This window comes from Pelodiscus sinensis, chromosome 6, assembly GCF_049634645.1.
Source record: "Pelodiscus sinensis isolate JC-2024 chromosome 6, ASM4963464v1, whole genome shotgun sequence".
Lineage (NCBI taxonomy): Eukaryota > Metazoa > Chordata > Testudines > Trionychidae > Pelodiscus > Pelodiscus sinensis.
The window spans coordinates 126877375-126896510 of record NC_134716.1 but is presented as its reverse complement, the minus strand read 5'-3'; the positions used below and the strand labels follow the sequence as shown (position 1 = coordinate 126896510).

General features: G+C 49.8%; 1 protein-coding gene across 1 annotated transcript; it reads right to left on the bottom strand.

Moving 5' to 3' along the window:
* Positions 1–15624: 15624 nt before the first annotated feature.
* Positions 15625–17432, bottom strand: LOC142829778 (N-acetyltransferase 8-like). Its single transcript, XM_075931195.1, has 2 exons — positions 17270–17432; positions 15625–17005 (listed from the first exon to the last, which is right to left on the bottom strand). The coding sequence occupies exon 2, from the start codon at positions 16994–16996 to the stop codon at positions 16307–16309; it is 690 nt and encodes a 229-aa protein (XP_075787310.1). The 5' UTR covers positions 16997–17005; positions 17270–17432; the 3' UTR covers positions 15625–16306.
* Between the last annotated feature and the right edge of the window lie 1704 nt (positions 17433–19136).

Here is a 19136-nt window from a genome sequence, read left to right as displayed (position 1 = left end):
TAAGCCTGAAACATTGTATATAATTCTTTTCAGGAAAAAAAAACCTTTTTGCTTGCTGAAATATTAACTAGCAAGGGTCTTGTTCTAAAAAAAAGTTTCTGTGGCAGTAAATTATTTGAAGCTTCACACATTAAAGGAAAAAAAAAAGCCTGGTCTGCAGTACAAGAAGGAAACTAAGGCATGTCATCTTTAACTTAATAATTAAACAATAAAGTAATTTACTCAAACCCTCTGAAGCTAGTGTGCAAAACAAAAGCATACCATTAGGTAACAGCAGGCTAATCAAAAATTAGCAAAAAACATTGGTAAAAAAAAAAAAAGTATTCTAAAATATAATGCACAACCCCAGTGTGGGTAAAAATGTTTTCTTTGTCTTTCAGATTATCAAAAAGCACTAATATTAGCTAAAAAGTAACTAAAGAAAAAAAAAACATGGTTCTGTGTCATGACATAGTAAGTTTGTGTTCTGTGTTCTATCCAAATTTGTCTTGTGTGTCCTAATTGTGATATATGTATTTAAAACATTGTTGTGTGTACAATATTGTTGTTTTAATAAAAGAATAATTTAAATCCCTTAAATAATTTTAACTTTGTGCTTTACACAGATGGTTTTTGCTTTTCTAATTCTAGTGGAGTTTTAGTATCAGACTATGCAGTTTGTACTGTCTGGAATGTAGAGGAATCTGCTCCTCTACCTGCTGTTTTTTCCCTTCTCTCCTATGATTACCAGCTCCTTTGCCATCTCTTTCGGAACTGGCCCTCCTGCAAGACCACGCCCCAGAATCGGGAAAGCAGAAGTGGAGACTGGCAGGGTGCACCTTGCGCCCAGACCACTACTGGTGCAGCTCTGATGGCCACATTGTTGCCCCAGTGGTCTTGCTACTTCACCTTGCCTCTGTGCTCCATGGATTGTTACACGTTGGCAAAGGTAAAACAAAATTGGTTTGCTCCCAAATTCTCCCAAGCAGCCAAAAATTATTGTCTGGCTTGCCCTGTCTGCCAAGCCCACAACGTGGGTAAACCTGTAAAGACAGTTCCGGCAACCAGACCTCTGCCTTTGGGACCATGTCTAAATTTACAAATAAACTTTATTCAATTGCCTAAATGTCAATCTTTTGAATATGTGTTGGTTATTGTTTGCTTGTTTTTAAGATGGGTAAAAGCTTATTCCCTGCAGGAAAGCAGATGCCATCACAGTGGCAAAAAAACTTCTAAATCATTACATCCCATCATAGGGAATACATTTTGTAATTTCCAGTGATAAAGGTACCCACTTTACTGAACAAATTGTTTAAAAACTGGCAAAGTACTACTCTATCAGACAAGCACCGCACTGCGCATGACACCTGAAGAGCGCAGGAGCAGGAAAGAAATGAAACGGAATTTTAAAGAACAAACTTGCAAAAATATGTAAGAACTCTGGCTTAACATGGGTAGAAGCACTCCCGATTGCCCTAACGAGCATGAAAGTGACTCCTAATCGGAAAACTGAACTCAGTCCACATGAAATTGCATGTGGCCGACCTATAAAATTGTTAAGCAGCCAAAAAATTAACCTGGCTGATGCAACACTTATTAAAGAAAGCATAGTCAAGTATTGTCAGGAACTTATAAGGTGTGTACAGTCTTATCATTCTCAGGTTAAGGACGCCTTCCAGGAGGTCCTGACTGTGCCGTGCCATAAACTACAACCAGAAGATTAGGTTTGCGTGAAGGTTCACCAGTGGAAGACTGCCCTGGAACCCAGGTGAAAGGGTCCCTACCAAGTCCTTCTGACCACCCATACTGCTGTAAAGTGTAAGGAATTGTCCGCCTGAATTCACGCCTCCCACCGCTAACCGGTTCCAGTGCCTACACAAGTTGGCCCCAACAAAGAGCACTGCAGACCTGGTACCAGAAACCCAGGTCCAGAAGTAGAAGGGGATCAGCGCAGGCCTAGTACTGGCAATCCAGGTCCAGAAGCAGACGACGTCGGACTTCAAAGGAGCCACGTACGTTCACCCCACCGCGAACCAGGTAAACCAAAAGCAAACAACATCTGTGCCTAGGGCAAATGAACTGCTACCCCTTTGGGCGACCTGAAGCTTCAACTTTAACTGAAGAAACCTTAGACTGGTGGTGTCCTTTCCCGGAAGGAAGGCCTCGTTTTCTAACCTGGGTTCTTATGTTTTTACTATTATTATTTGTTATCTTTCTCTTTTGGTGGTATGGAATATAAAGGCTGTAAAAACTAACAGCTCTAACACCTTTATTCATCTTGCACATGAGCTAAAAGCTCGAATGCCAAAATTACATAATACGTCATGTTGGGTGTGTTCCCTAGTCCCAGTGGATAGTCAAAGAAGTCTGCTTAAGGTTCCCATTTCCCTTTGTGCAATAAACATGACATGGACCCCATCTTAAAAGAATTCCTCAGAAAATCTAAACATTACTTGGAAAAAGACTAAGATTAAAAATAAAGAATTCCTAAATGTATGGAAAAAACCGGACATTAGTGCCTATTAAAAAGGTCATTTACTAATTCTGGTATGCTTGTCGGAATCAGTCAGTGCACTTAACATTTCTCACGTCGGGTCTGCTTATACTCTAACTGAAAATAAATACCAAATTATCAATGGTACAGCTGACTTTCTGATCCCTAGGTAAATAAAAGTAAATATATCGTCCTGCGTACCTTCCTTCACACACACCCATTATAACTGTTCCTCTCTAAATTGTACTCAGCGCTCTCCTGGACCTAGCAACAAGTCTCTCTGTTTATGCTTTTATCCAAATGGTCCAACCCTACCCATTGGACCGGTAGGATAAAGTCTGTGAAACCAACCCTTATTTAAAGTGTACTGAGTGTGCGATAACAAAGCATATTTGACCCTTCCTCCTTCATGAAGTAAATCCTTCTACTTGGCCTGGTTGAAGCCACCTGTTGTTTACCGCCCTCATCTCCCTACTGGAAAGATTAGGAATATGAGGAACGCTAAAACAGATGCTAAAAAATCTCGCCCTCTTACTTGGCGGGCTGTAAATAATTGGACAGGTGTTTGTGCAGCATTTCCCAATGCTTGTGGAGGGGCCTTTTATCGAATAGGAGAAGGAGTAATAAGGCTTCAAGAAATCTTGGAAATAATGGCTAATACCACTGCTGATGCTTTAACTGATCTGGCTACCGAGCAAAAAAAAATCCGGCAAATGGTTCTCCAGAATCGCTTAGCACTAGACATTCTACTGGCCTCTCAAGGAGGAACATGCGCCTTGATAGGACAAGAGTGTTGTGTGTATATTCCCGACGTTTATAACGCCACTTGGGAAAGAGCGCATCATCTTATGCAGGTAGCAAAAGATCATGGAGGAAAGAAAGGGGATTCTTGGTGGAGCGACCTGTTTAGCTGGTTTCCAAATGTTGGTGGTTGGCTCCATAACTTACTTCGTAGCGCTGTCATTGTTATTTGTGGTTTGGTAGTTCTCTATGTCCTAATTCGTTGTGAATGTTAGATAGGCACTAAGGTGTGTTCCACCAAGCAGTAAATTGTTACAATGTGTCCCAAGAGTCCCTTCACGGTACTCTAGGGACAAAGGGGGGACTGTTAGGCCCTAGAAAAAATAGGCCTAGTGCAGTTATGCTAAAGCAAATGTAACAAAGGTTTCTGGGTAGTCCCTGGACAGAACTGGAGATAAGTTCAAGCAGGGATGCACCCTACACGCTTGCTCAAGTTGGCAAAATAAGATAAGCAAAAAGCTGCATTTTTGTAACTGCTGTAATAAGGAACAGTTTGTTTTAAAAACTAATAAGAAAACTCCCTGTTTCTGCTCTCCCCATTTGTTCCAAACTCCCTGTTTCTGTTCTCCTTTGGCCATAACGAACTGTCTCCTTATTGCCCAGTACCTGTCTTTTGGGCTAATAAAAAATTGCTGATGCATTATAAATTGCTTAAGGCCATAATGTATGCATGGGTATGCATGGGTATTAAAGGTTTCTAACTAATAAAGGGGGGTTGGTTGCTTGGGCAAATAGTCTATAACGCAACGGAACTGTCTATATAAGCCTACCTGTTAATAAAATCGGGGCTGGTTCTCTTTGAAGACGGGCCGCTCTCTATTGTTGTGTGCACCATTCAATAAAGAGCTTGTGATTAAATCTTGCTGGTGTTGCCTGTCTCTTTGCGGTCAGACAACGAACAAAGGCCGTCCGGGTTCGAGTCCCCGACACCCTGTACCCCAGTGCATCCAGAAGAGCCAGCCTCCGCCCAGCACCCGCTACTGCATCCCCTGCCTCATCCTACTAGTGCCCTTATTCTCTGTCTCCAGCATTGCAAGGAGGAGCCGTTGCTTCCCCTGACTCCCCAGTCGCACACACACACCCCCTCACGTCCCCTCCTGAGGCAGGGCGGTCGCCTTCCCTCCCTGTTGGGGGCCCGACAGACAACATCCCTCCACCCAACGACGTAGCTGCAGACGTAGCTGCCCAGCCATCTGAGCCCAGCGTCAGTGCGGGACCCCTCCCTACTCCTGTTCCCCTAGCCCCCATTTGGGAGGTGCCACAGCCCGGTGGCCCCCTGGGGGATTGTTTCCTTGACCCCATTCTACCCTCGAGTCCCCCTCCCTGTCCCGATCCCCCTGTCATCCCCATTCAACCTCTCGGTCCCGATCCCACCCTTGTTTATGAGCCTCTTTCCAGCCCCGAGTCCACTCCCTTTCCTGACCCCTCTCCCTCCACCATCCTCATCCCCACCTCTGTTCTGACCTATTGTCCAGCCCTGATCCTACCCCCCTCCTGCTCCCACTGCGATACCTGCTCCCCCTCCACCGTCCCCCCACATCGCACTGTTATTGCCACCCCCACGGGGTCCGTCACGCTCCCGCCAGCTGTGGGTGGCCCTCAGGGAGTGGTATTCGTGTCCCTCATTCCCGGTTCCCTAGGGGATGCCTTGTTCCCTCCGCCGCCCCCTCCCTCACTGGGGATGAGGATGGGCTTCTGGCACTGCACTGAGGATTGGATCCCTGCCTGCCAGTTCCTCGTGGACACCCAAGGGTAATGTGCAGCTCGCCCTTGAGAGCTGGGGGGACTTTGACCACATTCTCGGGGCCACGAGGGCCCTGTTGCAGGAGCAAAGAGGGACCATGAGGGAGGACATCATGGCCTACTGCCAGACCCGCAAATTCCGGGATGCTCTTGTCATGGCTGATTCCCCACTCTGGCATGATGAATGCAGAAGTGGGGACCCACGAAAGTACCCCAAAACCTTCTCTTTCCGGGCTTTGGAATAAAACTTCCCCCCAAAATCCTAAAGACTTAGATTTTTGGGGATAAAAATCCGCTGCCACCATCAAGTGCTTTTGAACCCACAAACGGGGTGGACACTTGAAACCAACCCCAGGGCACCCTACACTCTGTTCCCCAAAGAGCTTGAAAAAGAAAAGAGAAAATGCAAACTTCAGTCTGTGGCTGCTAACCCCTGGTCAGAGGCATGCGGATCCCACAGACAGATTTCCCAGGACACAGAACTGAACTGACACCAGGTTAATAAAAAAGAAAGAACTTTTATTCTCAGAACAATCCTCCTGTTACAAGCATAGCTGGATTGGCTAGAATGGTAAGAGCTGACTGCTACCTGGCTAGGTACAGTTAACCTCTTATTCCCCAGGCTACTGCCCATCCCTCATGGTCATGACTCTTGAGGGAAGTGTGTGTTGTGTTTGGGGCTGAGCTTGTGTTTGTGAGTGAGTGAGGATTGGTGTGTGTTTTTGTTTTGTTTGGTTTTTTCCCCTGTGTTTGTGAGGCACTTTTTTTTTTTTCTTTCCACTTCCCCTTTGCCCTCCCCCTCCCCTTCATGGAGTGTGTGCTGTGATTGGCAGGTGGAAACTGTTGGCTTCTAATTAAAGTTTGAATTCTAGAAGCCTCTGCTGATTGGCTGAGCCTTGGTAGGGGGAGGGACTTTCAGGCACTCCAGGCTCTTTATAAGGCAGTGGGCAAGCGACCAAAGAGCTTGCGAACAGGTGAGTGCTAACAGGGAGTTTAGAGAGGGAGTTGGGAAGGGGAGAGGGAAGGGCGCGAGGTTCTCTTGCCTTTCTTTTTAAACCCCTTCTCCAGGACAGCAGTGTTGGATGGTGATAGGTCTGCTGTTGTTACCTGCACAGCGTGTGCCATGTTTGTCTTCCTTCTGGAAGAACGAACGGATTTCATCTGCACGAAGTGCAAGCTGGTCGACATTTTGGAAGAAAAAGTTAGAGGACTGGAGGCCCAAGTGTCGACCCTGCACTTGATCAGAGAGGACGAAGACTTCCTCGATAGAAGGCAGCGTTTAATCCTTCAAGCACGGCAGGCAGAGGAGCCAGAGAGGGCAGTAAGTGACCAGGAAGAGAACTGGTAGCATGTAACTTCTAGGAGGGGGAAAAGGCCAGCATGGGAATCCCCCAATGCTATAGAGGTAAGTAATCGCTTTCAGGCTCTCTCCACAGGCTCTACAGTGCTGAATGCTTTGGAAGGGACCTCACAAGGAAGAAACCAGAAGGGAACACTATCTACTAGAAGGCATTGGATGCATAGTGCTAGGGATGGGGTTTCCATGGCCACCACCCACAAAAGAAAACGACGGGTAGTGGTGGTCGGGGATTCCCTCCTAAGAGGGACTGAGCCATCCATCTGCCGTCCAGACCTGGAATCTCGAGAGGCAGGGGTGGATATAGGGCAAGGCAAGCGGGGAAGTTGCCCCGGGCCCCACACTTCAAGAAGCCCCGTGCATGCGTCGTGGCACCACCGTGCATGCGCGTGGCGCCACTGCGCATGCACTGTGGCAAAGGGGGGCCCTGCGAAATTGTGTTGCCCTGGGCCCCACAAAATGGTCTTCTGCCCCTGTCGAGAGGTGTGCTGCTTACCGGGAGCTCGCATTCAGGATGTGACTGAGAGGCTTACCAAACCGATCAAATCTTCAGATCGCTACCCCTTCCTGCTTCTCCATGTGGGAACTAACAATATGGCCAAGAATGACCTTGAGCGGGTTACTGCGGATTATGTAGCGCTGGGAAGGAGGATCCAAGAATTTGGAGCGCAAGTGGTATTCTCCTCCATCCTCCTGTTGAAGGGAAAGGACTGGGCAGGGATCGTCGAATTGAGGACGTAAATGAGTGGTTGCACAGATGGTGTCGCAGAGAGGGCTTTGGTTTCTTCAACCATAGGACTCTGTTCCGGGCGCAAGGATTGTTAGGAAGAGATGGGATCCACCTAATGAAGAGAAGAAGGAGCATCTTCGCGGGCAGGCTTGCGAACCTAGTGAGGAGGGCTTTAAACTAGTTTCGTCGGGGGATGGTGACCAAAACCCTGAGGGGAGTGGGGAAGTCGGATACCGGGAAGAAATGCAGAGAGGAACGAGCAAGAAAGGAGGACCCCTGATTCGAATGGAGAATAAAGGGCGATCAACTGGTTACCTGAGGTGTTTGTACACTAATGCGAGAAGCCTGGGCAACAAGCAGGAAGAACTGGAGGCCCTGGCCCAATCCGAGAAATATGATTTAATTGGGATAACAGAGACTTGGTGGGATGACTCGCATGACTGGAGCGCTGTCATGGAAGGGTATAGACTGTTCAGGAACAACAGGCAGGGGAGAAAAGGAGGAGGAGTTGCACTATATGTAAGAGAGCACTACGATTGCTCTGAACTCCAGTATAAAGAGGGAGAAAAACCTGTTGAGAGTCTGGGTTAAGTTTAAAGGAGCAAACAACAGCCTTGATGTTGTGGTTGGTGTCTGCTACAGGCCACCGAATCAGGTGGATGAGGTAGATGAGGCTTACTTCAGACAACTGAGAGAAGCTTCCAGATCGCAGGCCCTGGTTCTCGTGGGGGAATTTAATCACCCTGACATCTGATGGGAAACCAATACGGCAGTACACAGGCAATCCAGGAAGTTTTTGGAGAATGTTGGGGATAACTTCTTGACACAAGTGCTGAAGGATCCGACGAGGGGCCGTGCGCAGCTTGACCTTCTGCTCACAAACAGGGAGGAACTAGTAGGGGAAGTAGAGGTGGGTGACAACCTGGGAAGCACTGATCATGAGATGGTAGATTTCAGGATCCTGACCAAAGGAAGAAAAGAGAGTAGTAAAATACACACCTTGGACTTCAAAAAAGCTGATTTTGACTCCCTCAGAGATCTGATGGGCAGAATCCCCTGGGATGTTAACATAAAGGGGAAAGGAGTCCAGGACAGCTGGCAGTATTTTAAAGAAGCCTTATTGAAGGCACAGAAAGAAACCATCCCGACGCGTAGCAAGAGGCAAACATGGTAAGAGACCGGATTGGCTTATAGGGGAAATCTTTGGTGAACTTAAGCACAAAAAGGAAGCTTACAAAGAGTGGAAACTTGGACAAATGACCAGGGAGGAGTTTAAAGGTATAGCTCGAGAATGCCGGGGGGTTATCAGGAAGGTGAAAGCGCAATTGGAATTGCGACTGGCTAAGGATGTGAAGGGTAACAAGAAAGGTTTCTACAGGCATGTTAACAAGAAGAAGGTGATCAGAGAGGGTGTGCGGCCCCTACTGGATGAAGGAGGTCACCTAGTGTCAGATGATGTGGGGAAAGCTGAAGTACTCAATGCTTTCTTTGCCTCTGTATTCACGGACAAGGTGGGCTCCTGGACTTCTGCGCTAAGTGACGCAAGATGGGATGAAGATGGACAGCCCGTGGTGGGTAAAGAACAGGTTAGGAACTATTTAGAAAAGCTAAACGTACACAAATCTATGGGTCCGGACTTAATGCATCTGAGGATGCTGAGGGAGTTGGCAAATGTCATTGAGGAGCCTTTGGCCATTATCTTTGAAAAGTCATGGAGATCGGGAAAAATCACAGATAATTGGAAAAAGGCAAATGTAGTGCCCATCTTCAAAAAAGGGAAGAAGGACGATCCAGGGAACTATAGGCCGGTCAGTCTTACCTCGGTTCCTGGAAAAATCATGGAAGGGTTCCTTAAGGAATCCATTTTGAGGCACTTGAAAGAGAGGAAAGTAATTAGGAATAGTCAGAATGGATTCACAAAGGGCAAGTCATGCCTGACCAATCTGATTAGCTTCTATGATGAGGTAACTGGCTCTATGGAAGTGGGAAAGTCAGTGGATGTGATATACCTTGACTTTACCAAGGCTTTTGATACGGTCTCCCACAATATTCTTGCCAGCAAGTTAAGGGAATGTGGATTGGATAAATGGACGGTAAGATGGATAGGAAGCTGGCTAGAAGGCCAGGCCCAGCGGGTAGTGATCAACAGCTCGATGTCAGGATGGCAGTCGATTTCTAGTAGAGTGCCCCAAGGTTCAGTTCCGGGACCGGTTTTGTTTGACCAGCACAATTGAGGTAATGGATTTCAGGAAGGCAGATTTTGATAAGCTCAGAGAACTTGTAGGTAAGGTCCCATGGGAAGCAAGACTGAAGGGAAAAACAACTGAGGAGAGTTGGAAGTATTTCAAAGGGACGTTGTTAAGGGCCCAAAAGCAAATAATTCCGCTGTGTAGGAAAGACAGAAAATATGGCAAAAGACCAGCTTGGCTTAACAAGGAGATCTTGCATGATCTCAAAATAAAAAAGGAGTCCTATAAAAAATGGAAACTAGGACAAATAAGAAAGGATGAATATAGGCAAGCAACACGGGAATGCAGGGGCAAGATTAGAAAGGCAAAGGCACAAAATGAGATCAAACTAGCTACAGGCATAAAGGGAAACAAGAAGACCTTTTATAAATACATTAGAAGCAAGAGGAAGACCAAGGACAGGGTAGGCCCACTGCTCAGTGAGGAGGGAGAAGCAGTAACAGGAAACTTGGAAATGGCGGAGATGCTCAATGACTTCTTTGTTTCGGTCTTCACTGAGAAGTCTGGAGGTGTGCCTAACGTAGTGAATACAAGCAGAGAGAGGGTACCAGAGTCACCAGGTCCTGATGAAATGCATCCCAGGATACTCAAGGAGCTGATAGAGGAGGTATCTGAGCCTTTAGCTATGATCTTTGAAAAATCATGGAAGACAGGGGAGATTCCAGAAGACTGGAAAAGGGCAAATATTGTGCCCATCTATAAAAAGGGGAATAAGAACAACCCAGGAAACTACAGACCGGTCAGTTTAACGTCTGTCCCAGGGAAGATAATGGAGCAGGTAATTAAGGAAATCATATGCAAACACTTGGAAGGTAATAAAGTGATAGGGAATAGCCAGCATGGGTTTGTGAAGAACAAGTCATGCCAAACTAATCTGATAGCTTTCTTTGATAAGATAACGAGCCTTGTGGATAAGGGAGAAGCGGTGGATGTCATATACCTAGACTTTAGTAAGGCATTTGATACGGTCTCGCATGATATTCTTATTGATAAACTAGGCAAATATAACTTAGATAGGGCCACGATAAGGTGGGTGCATAATTGGCTGGATAACCGTAGTCAGAGAGTTGTTAACGGTGCTAAATCCTGCTGGAAAGGGATAACAAGTGGAGTTCCGCAAGGGTCTGTTTTGGGACCCGTACTGTTCAATATCTTCATCAATGATGTAGATATTGGGATAGAGAGTACGCTTATTAAGTTTGCAGATGATACCAAACTGGGTGGGGTTGCGACTTCTTTGGAGGATAGGGACATAATTCAAAATGACCTTAGCAAGTTAGAGAAATGGTCAGAGGTAAACAGGATGAGGTTTAATAAAGAGAAATGCAAAGTGCTCCACTTAGGAAGGAACAATCAGTTCCATACATATAAGATGGGAAGCGACTGTCTAGGAAGGAGCATGGCGGAAAGGGATCTAGGGGTCATAGTGGACCACAAGTTGAATATGAGCCAACAGTGTGATGCTGTTGCAAAAAAAGCAAATATGATTCTAGGTTGTATCAACAGGTGTGTTGTAAGCAAAACTCGTGAAGTCATTCTGCCGCTCTACTCTGCACTAGTTAGGCCTCAGCTGGAGTACTGTGTCCAGTTCTGGGCGCCACATTTCAAGAAAGATGTGGAGAAATTGGAAAGGGTACAGAGAAGAGCGACAAGAATGATTAAAGGCTTAGAGAACATGACCTATGAAGCCAGGCTTCATGAACTGGGCTTGTTTAGTTTGGAAAAAAGAAGATTAAGGGGGGACATGATAGCGGTTTTCAAATATCTAAAAGGGTGTCACAAGGAGGAAGGAGAAAATTTGTTCCTCTTGGTTTCTGAGGACAGGACAAGGAGTAATGGGCTTAAAGTGCAGCAGGGGAGGTTTAGATTGGACATTAGGAAAAAATTCCTAACTGTCAGGGTGGTCAAATATTGGAATAAATTGCCAAGGGAGGTGGTGGAATCTCCCTCTCTGGAGATATTTAAGAACAGGTTAGATAGACATCTGTCAGGGATGGTGTAGACGGAGCTTGATCCTGCCTTGAGGGCGGGGGGCTGGACTCGATGACCTCTCGAGGTCCCTTCCAGTCCTATTATTCTATGATTCTATGATTGATTTGGACCAAAGTTGGTCCAGTAAAAGATATTACTTCATCCACCTTGTCTCTCTACATTTCTGAATACTAGCAGTTATGTTGCACAGGTAAGAGCTAAAATCTTGGCTATGGAATACGAATTGTGACTTAAGGATTTCTTGTTACAGTTCTCTACCAGCTGAGGTGAGGACAAGTAAAACTTTTATTCCACACTTGAGAGAATGAGTATGCGTGACATTGTTTTTACTAATCAAATTCGGGGTGTTCTGGGTGACAAGGAGTCAGCTTTACAAAGGACAAGAGCATCCAGTGTGTGTCACTCGAAAAGAAATATTAACTCCTCTCACTACCTTAAATTACACCTTTAATACCTGCTTCTTAGAGCAGCTGATTCTGGAGCTTGCAAGAGGAGAGACAGTTCTTAATTTTCTCCTAAGTGGAGTGCAGGATCTGGTCCAAGAGATGAATAGAGTTGGAATGCTTGGAAATAGTAGCCATAATATAATTAAATTTAACATGCCTGTGATGGGAAAAACACCATAGCAGCCCAGTACTGTAGCATTTAATTTCAGAAAGGGAAGCTACACAAAAATGAGGAAGTTAATTATACAGACATTAAAAGGCACAGCAACAAAAGTAAAATCCCTGCAAGCTGCATGGAAACTTTTCAAAGACACCGTAATAGAGGTCCAACTTAAATGAACACCCCCAAATTAAAAAACACAGTGAGTGAGCCAAAAAAGTACCACTGCGACTTAACAGCCAAGTAAAAGAAGCAGTGAGAGATAAAAAGACATCTTTTAAAAAGTGGAAGTCAAATCCTAGTGAGGAAAATAGAAAGGAGGGACTCGAGGTCCCTTCCAGTCCTATGATTCTAATATCTTTATTAATGACCTGGAGGAGGGGATGGATTGCACCCTCAGCAAGTTTGCGGATGACACTAAGCAAGGGGGAAAGGTAGATACGTTTGAGGGCAGAGATAGGGTCCAGAGTGACTTAGAGAAATTGGAGGATTGGGCCACAAGAAATCTGATGAGGTTCAACAAGGACAAGTGTAGAGATCTGCACCTGGGACAGAAGAATCCCAAGCATTGTTACAAGCTGGGGACCAACCAGTTAAGTAGAACTTCTGCAGAAAAGGACCTGGGGGTTACAGTGGATGAGAAGCTGGAGATGAGTCAACAGTGTGCCCACTGTTAGGCCACAGAAAATTGGGCCTAGGGCGGATAAGCTAAGACAGACGGAGAAGAGTCCAGCAAAGAGTTCTGGGTAGTCCCTGAACAAAATTTGAGACATGAGTTGAGCAAGGGCATGAGATAAGCGAACAGCTGCATTTTTGTACTTGCTGAGCTGAACTGCTTGCTTAAGAAATTGATAAGAAAACTCCCTGTCTCCTCATTGTCTGGTACTTACTTTCTGTCTTAATAAGAAAGTTGCTAATGTATCGAGGCCACCTTGTATAGTTGGCAAGGTATGCACCCATGCTAGAAGTTTCTAACTAACAAAGGAGGGTAGGTTGCTTAAGTAAATAGTCTATGACGCGATGGAACTGTCTATATAACCCTACTTGCTATAGAAATCGGGGGCTGGTTCTTGGTAGAGAGGGCTGCTCTCTATTGTCGTGTGCACTCTTCAATAAAGAGCTTTGTGATTAGACCTTGCTGGTGTTGCCTGTCTCTTTGCGGTCAGACAACGAACTGAAGCCGTCTGGGTTCGAGTCCCCGACACCTTGTAGCCAAGAAGGCAAATGGCATATTAGGTTGCATTAAGAGGAGCATTGCCAGCAGATCCAGAGAGGTCATTATTCCCCTTTATTCGGCTCTGGTGAGGCCACATCTGGAGTATTGTGTCCAGTTCTGGGCCCCCCACTACAAAAAGGATGTGGACACATTGGAGAGGGTCCAGCGGAGGGCAACCAAAATGAGGTGTTTACGTCTCGGCTTGACAAAGCCCTAGCTGGGTTGATTTAGTTGGGATTGGTCCTGCCTAGAGCAGGGGGCTGGACTTGATGACCTCCAGAGGTCTCTTCCAGCTCTATGGTTCTATGATTCTATGACCGCTCTCTTGGCCTTTGGGTCAGGGAATGGCCTGTTGCAGGGCCTGCGGGGGGTGCCGATCACCCTGCCTGCGAGAATCCACCCCAGCCCTCATCATGAGAGATACCAACATCTCCACCTTAAATGCCCAGGGCTGTAGGGCGGGTCTCTGCAGGAGCAGGGTGCTCACCTTCCTCCAGGAGCAGGGATACTCAGTGGTTTTCCTGCAGGAGAACCACACGACGCCATCCATCGAGGCTGGCTGGCGGCTGGAATGGGGGGACGAGGTGTACTACAGCCACCTCGGAGCTCAGACAGCGGGGGCGGTCACCCTGTTGTCTCCTGCCCAGCGGCCTGAGGTGCTGGGGGTCGCCTGCTGCACGTTCGGGTCCACGTGGAGGGGCTGACGTTGAACCTGGTCAACGTCTATGCCTCAAACTCGGGCGTGGACTGGGTAACCTTTTATCGGCAGACGGCCACCTTCCTCAACACCCTGTATCCTGATGAGTGTTTGCTCCTGAGCAGGGATTTCAACACCGCCCTTGAAGACCGGGACCATGCAGCACTCAAGAACTGCCAGGGCACAGCAGGCGTCCTCAGGAAGATCTTGGACCATCACTCCCTGGTGCACATCTGGCGCGACCACCACCTAGACAACACCACCACCTTCACATTTGTCCGGGTGGGGAACGATCGGTCGAGCCACTCCCGGTTGAACTGCATTTATCCATCTCGCTTCCATCTACCACGAACCCACTCCTCCAGCGTTCGGCCAGTCCCACGCACGAAGCACCATTTGGTGGCCGTGAAAGCCTCTCAGTGCGGAGAGGCTGGGACCAGCCTATTGGCTCTTTAACAATTGCCTACTGGAGGACTTGGGCTTTGTGCCATCCTTCCAGGCTCCCTCTCGGGGGGTATGTCTACACTACAAAGTTAATTCGAACTAACGGACGTTAGTTCGAATTAACTTTGATAGGCGCTACACTAGTGCTCCGCTAGTTCAAACTTAATTCGAACTAGCGGAGCGCTTAGTTCGAACTAGGTAAACCTCATTCTACGAGGACTAAGCCTAGTTCGAACTTACTAGTTCGAATTAAGGGGTGTGTAGCCCCTTAATTTGAACTAGTGGGAGGCTAGCCCTCCCCAGCTTGCCCTGGTGGCCACTCTGGCCAACACCAGGGAAACTCGTCTGCCCCCCTCCCGGCCCCGGACTCCTTAAAGGGGCACGGGCTAGCTACGGTGCCCGTGCCAGGTGCAAGCCTGCCAGCACCCAGCCAGAAGACCCTGCACCTGGCACGGCTCGAGCCAGCCACCAGATGCCCCCCAGCCCTCCCCCTCTTCCCAGGACCAGGCTGGCGGCTCCCGGGAGCTTGCCCAGCACCACAAGAGGCGGGCACCCGCCTGGTCCAGTGCAGACATCGTGGACCTCGTCCACAACCTCCGCACTAGGCACAGGAAAGTGGCCAGCTAGGGCAGGAGAGCTGCCAGCCTGGCCAACCAGGAGCAGGTTTGCATTAAAATCAAGGTGGTCCACTGAGACCCCTGACTCTGAGCCCTGAGCTTAGAATGGCCGTACTGGGTCAGACCAAAGGTCCATCTAGTCCAGTAGCCTGTCTGCCGACAGCGGCCAACCCTAGGGACCCTGGAGGGGATGGACCGAAGACAGTGACCAAGACATTTGTCTCGTGCCATCCCTCTCCAGCCTTCCACAAACTTTGGGCAGGGACACCACTCCTACCCCCTGGCTAATACCACTCCATGGACCCAACCTCCATCACTTTATCTCACTTCCCTTTAAACGCTGTTCTAGTTCTAGCCTTCACAGCCTCCTGCAGCAAGGAGTTCCACAGGTTGACTATTTGCTTTCTGAAGAAGAACAACTTTCTCTTACTAGTTTGAAGCCTGCTACCCATTCCTTTCCTTTGGTGTCCTCTAGTCCTTCTATTATGGGAACTAATGAAGAACTTTTCTTTATGCACCCTCTCCACCCCACTCATGCTTTTATAGACCTCTATCCTATCCCTCCTCAGTCTCCTCTTTTCTAAACTGAAAAGTCCCAGTCTCTTTAGCCTCTCTTCATATGGGACCTGTTCCAAACCTCTGATCATTTTAGTTGCCCTCCCCTCTCCCACCCTCTCTCTTCGCCTCTCCCACCTCCTTTTCCCAGTCTCCCCCAGTTTTGTTCAATAAAGACAGAGTCAATGTTGGAAGAAACGTTATCTTTATTTTGTACATCAATAAGAAGGGGGGCTAGGGAAGGGTAAGTGGAAGGAGGTGAGGGAGGAATGGGGTACGAGCCCCCGATGGGGAGGACTGGGCTGGCTCTGCGGGCTTCTGGGGGTGGAACCTCTCCTGCAGCCCCCCGATTACCCCCTCTCTCCAGATGGCAGCCTGCGGCAAGTGCAGCCGGTCTGATGGACGAGTGCTGTGATGTGCCCAGTGTGGGTACTCCGGGCAATCCAAGCCAAAACTGCTTTGCAAGCGGGGCACCCCTGAGAACTGTGTGTCCGGGGTGGGGGTCGGGTCCCTTTAAGCACAGCCCTCGGCTAGCCTGAGACAGCATCTCCACGCTCTAAGTCCTCATCTGATGCCCTGCCGGCACTGCTTCTGGCCATCCTTAACCCCGGTTCAGGGTCCACTCAATGTGGACATGCTAGTTTGAATTAGCAAAACACTAATTCGAACTAGTTTTTTAGTCTGGATCCGTTAGTTCGAATTAGCTTAGTTCGAATTAACTAATTCGAACTAAGTTAGTTTGAATTACCGCTGTAGTGTAGACATACCCTGAAGCTCTTGAATAAGTGACATTCTCGGGCATTTGCCCACCTGACTCCATATCGACTCAGCTGCTCCCAGCTGGGCTGTCATACCGGTAACAAAGAATAACGTCCTCGCATATTTTCCCCACTAGGTCCTTGGGAGAGATGCGGTCGATCTCTCTAAACCCCAGACTCCCGTACAGCCTCCGGCCCTCCCAATTCCAAATGCCACATCCAGAGTCACCCCCCTTGTAGCCACGCTGTTGGGCGAAGCGAAGGACTGTCCTGCACAGAGCTCTGGCAATGCCCCTCTTCCGATGGCTCCGTCTGACCGACAGCCGGGCCAGGCCCAGAGTGCGCTCGCCATCCCCAGAAGGGGCAGAGGGCTTGGCCCCGCCTGTGGCCACCACCTCCCCATCAGACTCAGCCACCCAGAAATGGGAATCTTCCCCCTCCAGGTAGGTTTTCTGGATGTCCTGCAGGTCGTCCTCCAAACACAGCCGGATGAACTGACCATAGTAAGAGTCCAGCAGGCACCAGGCGGCAGCTAAGAGGGCAGGGGCAGCCAGCAGGGCGAGGAGCAGGGAGCCGGAGCTCAGGAACAGCGCGACGCTCACAGCGAGGAGGCCCAGGAGAGTGCGTGGGTGCGTCAGCACATTCCAGTAGCACCTGGGGATGTAATCGCGCACGCCAGCCACGAACAAACTCCTCACCGCCTGCCGGTCGCTGTCGTGGGAATCCCGAATGCAGTAACCCGCCGTGGCTCCTGGCATGCTGCTGTCCTAAGGAAACCAACTGTTAATTGGACTGCTCCTCTGACAGGCCTAATGTTCACGCCACAAGCACCCACCCGTGCAGGACGCAGGCAGCCAAACTCCCCCCCCGCAGACCCTGCACACCTCAGCTGTCTGAAGAAGGGGGGACAGTGGTTGGGGTCCTCCATCTGGGTGGCCTGAGACCAGTGGGGCCCAACTCTCATGTAGGTGCCTCTTCTCTTGCCCCTGGGTAACAGCAGCGCATTCCCTCTCCTTCTCACAGTGACTTACTTGCCCCGTTCAGTTCCTCAGCTCCGTTGACGGCTCCGGCTGGTGCCCAGTGCTCCACGCTCACCAGGGTTCTCCTTCTGGCTCTGGGTCTCGCATCTCCTGCGTTTGTTGTCAAACCAAGACATTTTATACCTGCTGACCTTGTGTGCTCGTCAGGTCCTTGGCTCAGCTTTTCCTTTGCCCCTGCCAAGGCTGGGCAGCCAAGCAAGCAGCGGCTCGGAGCGTTGGGCACATAGCCAGTTCCCAGGCTCAGCAGGGAACTGACCCGACCCCTCATCCCGGACAGACAGTTCTCAGGGTTCTCTGCTTGCTGGTCTACCTCGCTGAGGGACAGCAAAGCATTTGTGTCTCGGAGTGCTCTGCTTGCCCTCACTTGGGACACCACGGCACTCTGCAACATGGAACCAGACCTGCCCCCGGGGACTCTGCTGCATCTTGTGGACACGGTGCCGGCAGCCTGGCTGCACTGTCTGCAGGCTGCCATCCGGGAGCACCATCGAGGGGATGTCAGGATCCAGGGGGCCCTGCGGGAGAGCTTCCACCCTGAGGAGCACTAACAGTCTCTCCGGTCTGCCCCACTGGGGGCTTGTGCCCCATTCCTCCCTCTCATCCTTCCACTTACCCTTTCCTAGCCCCCCGCTTCCTGGTGTCAAATAAAATACATGTATTTTCAAAAATAGAAACTGTCTTTATTTAACACAGCTGGGGCGGGAGATGAACCTCTAGGGAGACTGGGAAAAGGAGGTGGGAAAGGGCAGAAGAGAGGGTGGGTGAGGGGAGGGGGAAAGCTGGGAGGAGGGAGCTGGAAGGGGGAAGCAAGGGGACGAAGGGGGAGGGGAAGCTCTGAGCTCACGCTTGGGTTGCTTGCCGGGCCACATGTCTCCCAGCACGGCGGGTGCAGGAGCCTCGACATCCCCGTGGGGATGGGGAGGAGGGTGTGGAGGGTGAGGTGGGGGGTGTGGAGACTGAGGAGGAGAGTGTGGAGGTTGAAGAGGCAGAGGCGGGAGGGGGAGAAAGAGTGGGAGGAGGTGTTGGAGTTGCGGGGGGCAGCAGGTGCAGGACTGGCACGGGGCAGCACGCTCTGCACCAGGGCCTGCAGATGGTGACAGATGGCACGACCCTGGGCAAGCAGCTCCCGCTGGAACTCCCGTTCTCCCTGCGCCTGCTGCTCCATGACGCGGGTCTGGTCTCGCAGGGCCGCCAGGTGCCGCTCATGGTACCCCTGCAGTGTTGCGGAGGTCCGGCGGAGCCCTCAGGTGCGGGAGAAGTGGTCAGTTCTCCCTGGGAACACAGTGGATGATGCCCAGCCCCCCTGCGAGGTGAGGGCGACCGTTCCCTGCACCGTCAGAGCTGATGTGCTTGCACAGAGGCCATGGTCGGCATATCCGGCTCTGCCCGGGAGTGGGAACTGCCCCCAGACCGCACCCATGCCCCTGAGCTGTGTATAGTGTGGACGGAGTGGAGGGGGAGCTGTCCCCTGCCACTGTGAAGAGGGGGCGTGTGAAGGGAGGGCATCCTGCTGTGTCCTGCCCCGAAATTGGGAGCGTGTCGGGTCTCTTCACACACGTGTGACTATCGGGCCATGGCCCCTGTGTGGCAGGCAGCTCGAGACACCTGCCCAGGGGTGGCACAGCACGTGTCCGCACGTGCACAGGTGGCTGCGTGATCTGTGGGAGGTATGGCCCGTGCGTGTGGTCCCTGGTCTCCCTCCCCGCCTCCCCGCCGGGTAGGGAACAGTGCTGGCACTTACCTGGCATGGCCTCCCAGGATGACCCTGTGGACTCCAGTGCCAGGTGGTGGTGTCCCCTCTGGTGCACCCGGATCAGGGCCCTCAGCTCCCAGCTCACTGTTCCCCAGGCTGGCGCGG